The 11,159-nt window shown below is 35.7% G+C and overlaps 1 protein-coding gene across 1 annotated transcript; it reads left to right on the plus strand.

The window, feature by feature from the left end:
- Positions 1–3,479: 3,479 nt before the first annotated feature.
- Positions 3,480–9,823, plus strand: LOC113238522 (the record flags this gene model as incomplete). The annotated part of the gene is made up of 4 exons (XM_026475347.1): positions 3,480–3,557; positions 6,247–6,294; positions 7,385–7,576; positions 9,656–9,823. Coding segments are annotated over exons 1-4 (472 nt in total), but the record flags the coding sequence as incomplete, so codon positions are not given.
- Between the last annotated feature and the right edge of the window lie 1,336 nt (positions 9,824–11,159).

The following is an 11,159-nucleotide window of genomic DNA, read 5'->3' on the forward strand; positions in this document are numbered from 1 at the left end:
TTTTTTTTACATTAGGAAAATTTAGGGTGTCTTCAAAGTAGACGCTTAAATCGTGTACCGCTAATATTAAATTTTTATTATTATTATTAACATTAATCGTGTGCGCCGCTAGTTACCCAAGGAGCACACTTTATAAGCCTTAAAACTGTTATATTTATAAACAGTCTTAATATGGTATAGATTTAGATAATAGTTCTCTATAAATGGTTTTAGAAAAAATAAATTGTTCTTATAGACTTATTTCACTCAAGTCAAAATTTTAACACCTTCTTAATACCAAACCACTTAATTAAGTGTAATATCTCTTAAGATTTACTCTTATAGTCCTTATTTTAAGTTCATCTGTAGAACAACTGATTATTTTTAGTAAAATTGTTCTATACACATCCAGTGAAGCCTATTGTTCTAAAAACTAGTGTTCTTAAGTTTATTCTAGATATATTTAATTTATAGACATTCTGTAGTGTTTGTACTTATTGACAAACACGTTATAGCGCGTTTTCAGTAGATTGTATTTAAAAAAATACTACAATCAGGGTTTTTACTCTATTGGACGTTGTAAGAGTTCATGCAAAATGGATAAAGTAAAGAATATTAAAAGATCTGGTGGAGGTGGTAAACTTTGGATATTAAGTCACATCATTTGATACAATCTGCGTTGCCAATGCCAATTGTTCAAAATCCCCAAAAATCACTTTATAATAATAATAATAATAATATACACACTCAACATAGCTCCGCACTAAGGAAACCCTGTGTCGCGGTTGCCATGGACACATGAAAAAAGCTTTCAATTCTTGTCACCATTTTTATTTTTAAAGAATGACTATGAAGTAGCCGAGAAAAATTTCTTTTCTTTTTAAAAAGCAAATCTAAGTTGAAATTAGCTTGAAGAAACCTAGAACTTCTTGGAAATGGTTTGTTTTGTGAGTTATTTTATATATTTAAGCTTTCTATAAATATTTAAAACCGAAAATCGATAACTGTATTTTTATTAAGTTTATATTTTATACATAAATATTTAAAATTTAGGGAGCGCATTACTTTTATGGTAGATTTTACATCACTTTTCACAATGTATTTAAAGTCGCACGTCAATTTGCGCTTTCCAACCGAATAAACATTGCGCGAAAAAGTCAGAAATATTATATCTAATTTCGCCATGTTGCAATTTTGATAGTTTATATTTTGTAAGCCATTAAACTTGAAATCTATTAGTATTAAGAGAATTGCGTCCTATGTTTGTAACGCTTTAGTATTTTGGTTTTAAAATAGCATTACTAAGAAAACTATCATAGACTATAAATTATCTAAAAACTGTCTACAAGACTAAATAAAAACTCTACATTCTACAAATGGTCTTGTAGCGTTCTAGAAGGGTTACTTGAGAAAAAAAGATAAGAATCACTCTTAACTTAACACTCTTAACTCACTACCTACAGATAGTTTCTCAAAGCACTCTTGTGATCTACTAATAAAGTTGTGCCCACTTTTACTTTAAATTATCTAGAAACTTCTTCGAGATATCTTGAGGGAATTTGAACTCTTAAAATATTCAATCGAATTAAATTCTATTAGATATCTTATAGTATATATTTAGATATGGGTGTGCTGCTTGGGTATTTTCATGCAAGTGTTGCAGTGCACGCGCACGCCCTTTTGCAGTCACAATTAGACGTCGCGCAAACGTGTTTCTTGTGATTTTTCTAATATCAAGTGACAGGACGAATAACTCGTGCACCTGCTGTTAAGTAACACGCCTGTCTATAACAGTTGCGGTGCCACTCGAAGCTTTAAATCGCACAGATTTGGGGGGCACTGCCACTGCGCCCGTCACCCTGAGACATAAGTTGACAAGTCTCTGTGTGCCTGTAGTTTCACCAGCACCCTAAGTAACTAAAGCACTGGTGTTATGGGAATCGGTAACAATATCGTCATAGAAAGGATGAAAGCGCCATTTTGGAAAAATTTTCAGGTGAGCATGTTTTAGGTTTTAATATCTATTTTAACATACTTACGTACTATGTTAAAATTAAATTTTGGTTTTAATTAAGTTTAAGTTTTAAAATTAAATTTAAAACAGGTCGTTAATATTTTAAAACGACGTCCCTGAAAGGTTTTCGAAATCACGCTTTCGCCCTTTCTACAAAACTCCAATGATATAGTAAATTTAGTTTTTCTACATTGAGCCGTTCGGGATCGAACCCCGGGAGCTTAGAGATGGCGGTACTATGAAAGTAGCAGTGGAGCTCCTTGTGAAAGAGTTCGTCCAGACAGTAATAATAGCATTACTGTGTTCAGGTTTTGAAAGGTAAGGTTGCTAGTGAAATTACAGGCACGTGGAACTTGTCAGCTTATGTCTCAGAGTGTCAGGCGCAGTGGCAGTGCCCCTAAGATCTTTGCGATTTAAAGCTCTGAGTGGCACTGCAACCGTTATGGTCAGCCGTGCAGCTTACCATCAGGCGCACGACTTGTTCGTCCCGTCACTTGATATTACAAAAAAAATACCGGTGTGAAGTGTGAGAGTGTCTGTCTGGCTGACGGTCTTTAATTCGAAGCTGACGGTATCGCCTGTGCTGATCAAGTTGTTGCCGGATTTTGTTTTCTATGGTGCACGCCTCTAAGGCGATTATCACTCTGCCACGCACCACGCAGCGGAATGGGCGTGACGACTGATCATGCGCCCCGCACTCCCGTGTTTACAAACTAAGATACTTCGGTACAACGTTGAAACACGAAGCTCCTCGTACCGTTGCGTGTCACGGAACAGTGTAATAATCGCCTCAGAGGCGTATCCGCCGGGTTATCACAGGTTATCCCAAAAATAATATGTAATCTGACAGCTCGCAACTAAGAAAGGGATGTCCTGAAATTGAATTAAATTTGCACCTGTGCTATGATCGAGTGTCATTGACAGAACAACTGGCACTGGTTTGTCCCATTAATGCCATGAGAATACATTTTTATATTTTATTTAATATCACGTGACGTGAAGATCTTAGGGGCACTGCCACTGCGCTCGTCACCCTGGGACATAAGGTGACAAGTCCCATGTGCCTGTAATTTCACCAGCACCCTTCCCTTTCAAAACCGGAACACAGTAGTGCTGACATCACTGTTTGGCGGTAGAGATAGGTGAGCTAGCAGTACGTCTCTGGACGAACTCTTTCACAAGGAGTTGTACTATTACAGTGCTAAACCGGGGTTCACTTTTCAAAATTTAAAATTATAAACTTGTAGTTTTTAATTAGGTTTTGGTGAAGTTCCTGCCACCATAGAGACGTTTATATTATGTCGTTTAGACATTTGTATCTGTTTATAACTCGATTACGACGAGTAACGTTCTTGAATGTATTATTTTAAACTGAAATGTCACTATTATAAAGGCACACTATATATATAAGGTCAAGGTATTCAGCAATCACTTATTTAGTAAATATTTCAAATTTATCATTATACCGTTCTACTTTGGCGTTAACATACAAGCTTAAAGATGACTACAATATTCCGAAAACTTTTAATATTGTGTTTTTCGTCTCATATTATTATCAGTGGAGGTGAGACTAGTTTGTTACTTTAGTTTTAGTTCACGGCTTATCTTTAAGGGTTTGACCAAGTCACAACGATTATTGAAATTAAGGGAAATTAAATGAGGTTTATTTGTATTGAATAGGTTATTAGGGGATGGTAATTATTGCATTTGAGATAGTTTGAGAGTATTGAAAGTAGTACTCGTTGTTATTAATTTCCTTACTAAAAGAATAATAATAATAGTCCCTGACCCCGGCCGACTGTGTCATAGCCAGGAAATACCGCCTCTCCCAATTAAAAATTCGAAATTAATCTTTTAACGTCAAAGCGGGTGCCGTGAATCGATAAATTGTCGTCACGATTTAGTGGGAACAGCTAGACACGACAGTCGTCCAACGATAAATAAAACGTTACAACATTATGGGAAGGAACATTACGTGTCGCTCAGAGCGCTATAACTCAGTAATTTTCCAGGACATGTAAATATTATTTAAATTTGTTATAATTATTACTTGGTATTTGGTGTAACGAGCTGGTGTCCGCAACTCGACGTCAAGGCGCCTATTTTGCGTGTGGTATAATTATTAATACAAAGATCGAACACAGAAAAAAATTCTTCGATCCGGCCGAATTCGAACCGACGAAGCCGGAGTAATTTCACAAAAAATAATTGAATATCAATTCAATAAAAATTTAATTATAATAAATAGCGACATTTCTAGTCGGGGCTGATAGCTGTAAAGGTATGCACTGGGTGACGAAATACTTTCATAGATTTCTCATAGACGGCGCTACGGCTAAAAAGTCGTTAAACCAAATACAAAGATCTGACAACAAGGACATAGATAAATTCGTGAGGTCCGAGGTTCGTTCGTGGCTTAGTTGGCATAGCTTCTGACACGGTTTGCTAGAAGACGTCGGTTCGAATCCGGCCGGATCGAAGGAATTTTTTCTAAATGTTCGACATTTTGTATTAATAATTATAACAAACTACTTGAGTAATATCGAGTTCTTAGGTTTTCGCGATTGTTACACATACATAGGAATGAAACTATTTTTCCGGATTTAAATCGCGTATATTTGTTTTTTCAAACAAACCGACGTTTCGGGCCCTTTACAGGTCCCATGGTCACGGTTGACTTTACACATGGTCACGGTTTACTGGAGTAATTTCACAAAAAATAATTGAATTTGTATGAAATAAAAACTTGATTATTTAAATTTATTTATACAACACTTACACGAGCATCTATCCTAAGATCTAAGTTCGTTTGTTTTCATTGTCCGGCGTGGACAATAAGTGGCGACCGTTGGATACAAGTCTGGAATCTTCGTAAGAAATCAGTGGAATTCTTCGCTACGACGACGTCGAGCAGACTACGGGGCTCAACGGACCTACAGATTTGAATTTGTAACAAATACACAATGAAATTGTAATTTGATTAAATCAAAATTTGATTTCATCAAATCCATGATTTGCTCGAGTGAAATGATAAAGTAACACGTCTCGGAAACCAGCGATTCATGATTAGAAATAAACAAACCAAATCCTATGACTGTCGAAGACTGCGAGAGTGTTGTTGCAATTTAACTTGCCCATATTTTTCGACGCATCCTCATAATTTTTTAAAATCGAAAATATTTTTTGTATACAATTTAATTCTAGATATTATACTCTAGCTACTGTAGTACTTAAAAGGTATTAATCGGGGTAACAGGCCCTTTCGATCGGTGCTAAAAAAGGCATGTATTTAAATGATGATTTTAAATTTGCACTGGCAGCAGGTACAAAAAATCTAAACAGTAATATTTTTAATGATTCATCCTTTTTCGCTGAGACATGAAATATATTAAATCGATGGATATTTTAATCTGTTCTGAACTACGCAAAACATGTTTGATTTGTATAAATTAACTTTGATTGTTTTATGTTGGTCCTCAAGACAAAGACAAATGAACATTAAAAATCAAATTTAGACACTTATTTTTAAAACTAAGTAAATATTGATCACATTTGTATACTAATATGTATTATATCAATTATAATATAATTTGACCAAAAAACATGTTCGGAAACGCAAGCGAATTGGCTTCTGCTTTTTTATATACGAACCTAACCTAACCTACTGAATGGGGGGCGCAACCCATAACCAAGATTTATTGGGAGATCAATATCTAAAGATATACTGGTTGTAAATGTCATCAATCGTTAAAAGAAAAGTCCAGTAATAAAAAAGATGTTCAAATATTACTTTTGAATACCAAATATTAATTTAGTATGTTTAAACAAAATAATAGTGTTACCTCGAATGTAGTTCATTTATAATTTATCCGTAGATCAACTAATATAGACGAAACAAATAATATATAAAAATATAAATACAATAGATCAATTATTTTCTTGAGGATCAAATAATATCCCATTTTATTTGTTTGTGGTGAGAGTACCGACCTTCATGAAAAAGGAGTTCAACCCGAAGGGTGTCGTATATCGGCGATTCCGCCGCCAGCTACCTAATGCCAGATAGCGCCACACGTTGCTGACAAGTTTTTATATTATATTATATAACAATGTATGTTAGTCCTTAAGATACACTTTATATGGGCGATAATCGCCGGATTCAAATGGATAAATATAAAAAAATTAAATAAATGTCGTGCTAAGTTAATCATTCCCTCCGTTTGTAACTGCTATTTTCTTTTTATATTTTACAGCGCGAAATCCCGACGCTACCGGAAATGGATGCTCCGACGTGCTTCAAAGTACGTATGAAAATAATTTTCTATTCATTAAAACTTGTCAAGAGCGTGTCGGGCACGCAGTGACAGGGTTTCTTGTTAATTATTTATTAAGCACTAAACCATAGCTCTGAAACATGTATTTTGCAATAATGTAATGAATAATATATTAATAAATAAATGATAATTTATTCGCCTTAATTACATTCCCGTTCAAGCTTTTGTTTTGGTACAATGTTGCAATAATAGTTCACAAAGTTGATAGGAATCCTGAAATCGAGTTTCAGGGCGAATATCTCGACACCGGATCACTTCGTTCGTTCGTCAGCGAAGAATTTGAATGCGAACCTAGATTTAAGGAGGTGAGATGATTAATTAAGAACAGACGGAGAAAATTTGACACGGATCCATCGTTAACAAACGCCCGATGGCGACTGCTGTGGTATAGGGCGCGGGCGGCGTGGTATGTCGTTAAACCACTGGGTAACTCTCAAGTTTTGATAAAAATGTGAATTTAATAACTACAGGTCTTCAGTTAAAAAACCTGAATTTAGCAGGTTCTCTAACGAGTAAATCTCCATACAAAAATCATGTCAAAAAAGGAAGAGTTCTCAATTTGACTGTATTTTTTTTGTTAGTAAGTCACGCGATTACTCCGGTATTTGTGAATCGATTTTGATAATTCTTTTTCTATTGGAAAGAGGGTACCTTAATGTAGGTGCCAATTAAATTTGAAGAAAATATTCCAATTCCAAGGGTTCCAAACTAAGGGATGAATTCATTAGATTTCAATAAAACTTGGCAATTAGACGTAATTCCACGAACTTTTGAGATTTCAGATCGGTTTTTTAAATAATCCCTTTTATACTTTTATTTTGGCCTGGTTTCGGGATTTTATATGATCGGTTAAAGCACATCATATTGTGTAACAAATTAACACACTCGTTAGACAATATCCTTAGGTATATCGTATATTTTTGAGACCTTATTTAATAATAAATACCTAAAACATTAGACCTAGCAAAACAGTTCTCCTGTGACACGCCTTAAGTAGGAGGTAATTTAAACAAAATTGACACGATTCGAAGTACCTCAGTTTTTATTTATTTTACAGACTTGTATATAAGTGGTCTACCAGATATTGAACACTGGCATTACAAGGAACTTAGCGACGGCGACGTACATTGCAATGGAACATTGAAATACAGTTCACCACTACCTCTAAAATTGGGATGCCATAGAAGAACACAAAACTTCTTGTACAATGAAATGTATATTGAACAAACGTTAAAAAGGACTGGAGAATGTAAATAAATATATTAATAAATATCCTAAGTGCTTTAGGAGCTTCGCGTCACTAATTCAGGTGCTCTTTGGTGGTAGTTTAGTAGTTGTAGGTAGATTTCATTGTATCGAGTATATAACCAGAAATAGAGACGAAATGTCATTTAATTTGTTTGAAAACTATTCTGCCAAATCATTACGGTGACAACTGCGCTCCGATTGAAATTGTGTATAGCAATATTCACGTTAGCGATTCAACCAACAACTCACGTTTAAATAAGCAACTACCCACTTAATGTAGAATAATTTTTATACCCAATCTTTGTCGTTCAATATTTCAACTGTACTATATTTAGTTTTTCTCATGTTAAGTGAATGAAAATTCTTAGTGAGAAATAAATCTTTAAACCTAAACCTAAAATTACTCTGCCAAATCATTACGGTGACGACTGCGCTGCAATTGACCAGCCCGAATTCGAAACAATTGACGGGTGTCATCAATTGTTTCACTTCAAATCCACCAATTCAACTTGAGCTTTGCTATACTGGACGAAAATTAAAAAATTACATATTTAATGTTTAATTGCCGATGAAATGTGATTCCGTTTGTTTTGTAATTAGATGTTTTGTTGTTTTTCCACACCACCGAATGGAACAGCCCCCATTGTTAGAATATGTATATATTACAATAATTTTGGAATATACAGAGACGGACACACAGGTCAGTTGTTGGCGCTGTACTATTTCAGCTTTCTAGTTTGTGATTTTAGTGCAAACGAGTGCCGCCTGATGAGTTGCGGGAATAGATGGCCCTTATTTCGCCTTTATTGGAGGTTACATACTCGATGTTTCAGTGAAACGCTGATCCCCGAGTTGGAATCAAGAGCAGATACGTCGCTATATTGATATTAATCTAAAAGCTCTGAATAATATAGTAAAATGTTGAATACACAATCGACCTATCAGGGGGACTAAATTTATGGCAAGAGCGAGACAGATATCTCGCTAACATACGGTTGTTCTTCTCGTAGCGATCGCGATTGCGAATAATTTTCATATTCGACTCGTAGTAATTACTAATCTAGTTCTTTTTTCGTAATATCAAATGACGGAACGAGCAAGTCATGTGTGGTGGTAAGCTACGCGCGTGTCCATAACAATTGCAGTGCTATTCAGAACTTCAATCGCAAAGATCTGAGGGGCACTGCCACCGCGCCTGGCATCCTGAGACATAAGTTGATAAGTCCCATGTGCCTGTAATTTCACCAGCAGCCTTACTCTTCGAAACTGGAACCCAATAATGCTCACATTACTGCTTGGCAGCAGAAATAGGTAAAGTGGCAGTAGTAGGCTTCCAGCTTTCTGCTTACTGGACGAACTCTTACACAAGAAGCTTCTGGTATGAGCATTTCTGTGTTGGAACGAGTTTAGTATAAACCAGTCGGTTTTAATAGTCTGATACACAAGTTTGCCACTAGGTAGCGCTAATGTAATTTCCTGTTTTTACTTGGTCGGTTTACCAGTCTATCTGTCATGTCATCGCGCTTTACTTTTTATAATAAAATCTCTTTCTATGGGTTGAATCCTGGTTTATTTCTTATTAAAACCTATCATACTTCGTTTCGGTTTCGGCACATGGTACTTGTCAACTTATGTCTCAGGGCGACGGGCGCAGTGGCAGTGTCCCTAAGATCTTTGCGATTTAAAGCTCTGAATGGCAGTGCAACTGCTATGGATAGACATGTCGTTTACCACCAGGCGCACAACTTGTTCGTCCCGTCACTTGATATTATAAAAAAAAACAAGATTAGTAATTCAATTCAATTGTCCAAAATTGTTTTGTCCGCAAACGGGTTAACTCCGGACTACCTCTCTAACCGCTTGAGGCGGTTGAATTCCTGTGGCGTGTCACTTCCAGCACAACTGCAGAAGGCAGTCCTGCTCGATATGCCACGTATTGTTCGCCTATGTCCCTGACCCCAGCCGACTGTGATTTATCAGGGAATACCGCCTCTCCCACTAAAAAGAATCAAAATTAATCTTTGGCAGAGGCGAGAGTTTAAAATAGACATCCATAATAGTAATAATAATTCAATTTCAGTTTCCGGAGGGGTCGCCTACAGTAGAGATAGCGACATTTTCTTAAATGGTATAATAAATCCCAAATTTAAAGATGAGTCGGCGATTACATGCCAAACTAAATTTCCGAATTACACTTATATGTCTGTCTTCGTGCAATTCCAATATGAACCAATCAACACATTGCCAGGTCTGTATCAGCATTTATTTATTTATAACATACTTAGCTTATAATAAGTAAAAGTACATAAAATGTTGTCGCATAAAGCTATTGCAGATTTTCTGTACACCGGTGCATATCGTTACTGCTGACTGATACGATAGTCGTTCAACGATAAAATAAATGTCCACGACAAAAAAAATAACAGTCACGACAGATAATCGTGTTATGGGAACAGACTAGACGCGACAGTCCTCCAACTATAAATAAAATGTTACAACATAATGGGAACGCGCCCTGAGAAGGTATTCCGTTCCTTTCTATCCGACCAAAGGGTCGTATACGGCAAATGCATGATGCATTTTTGTTGGAAGTGTGACGAAAATATTCTTTCTCACATAAAATTATACGGTATGTTTAATTTAAAACCAAACAGGGTATGAAAATTAAATAGACTATCGCTGAGCTGCAGAATTTCCGCCATATAAAATAACGACCATTGCAGTGCAAGTAACCGGTCATAGTTTATTTGATTTTAAAATCGGAACTAATTCGTATATGAAAAATATTTTATTTACCTCGACGATTCGGACGTGTTGCAACGTCCATGTTTTCGAAAGGGCCACGTCCACTCAGTCCCTTCGTCGTAACTTAAGCGCCACATAGTGTGTAGGACCGTATTGCATTTATTTAAAAAATTACGAATTGTCATTAATCCTATCCATTACTATACATTTCAATAGCAGGGCCCAAACAAATAATGATTTCCTTCTGAAAATTCACCGCTGTGGTAATACTGACCATATTAATTGTGAATGTCCTGCTATAATTATTAGAGTTATATCTACCAAGTACTTAGGTGTTGTCTAGGATTGGCGTTTGAGTTGGCATTCTCAGGTGGAATTTATGTGTGATAAAATAAGAAAATTAACGTGGATATTTAGGAAATTAAGACATGTTGCCAGCAAAGAATTAATTAATCAAATATATATCGCCCTTGCTCAATTGGTAATGGGATATTGTATTACTGTTTGGGGTGGTGCAAATAAAACAAAATTTCTGAAAATTGAAAGAAATCAGCGGTGTTTGCTGAAAATAATGCATTTCAAACCTTTTAATAACTTAAAACCACAGACGAACTTTACAAATTCTGCGATCTTGTAACTGTCAGAAAGCTGTACGTAATGTCAACAGTTCTTTGACGTCACAAGTCTTTGCCTTTTATACCTGAAGTAATGACTAGGAAGAGGAAAGACAGAGTTGTAAAAATAATATAGTAAAATGACAAATTGTCAATTTATAAATAAATGCGTTACCGCATTGTATACTATGCAGCACTTAAGTTAGTAAGGTTAGCTGTAAAATG

The sequence above is a fragment of the Hyposmocoma kahamanoa genome, unplaced genomic scaffold, assembly GCF_003589595.1.
Source record: "Hyposmocoma kahamanoa isolate Upper Pololo Valley unplaced genomic scaffold, ASM358959v1 96412, whole genome shotgun sequence".
In the NCBI taxonomy this organism is placed as follows: Eukaryota; Metazoa; Arthropoda; class Insecta; order Lepidoptera; family Cosmopterigidae; genus Hyposmocoma; species Hyposmocoma kahamanoa.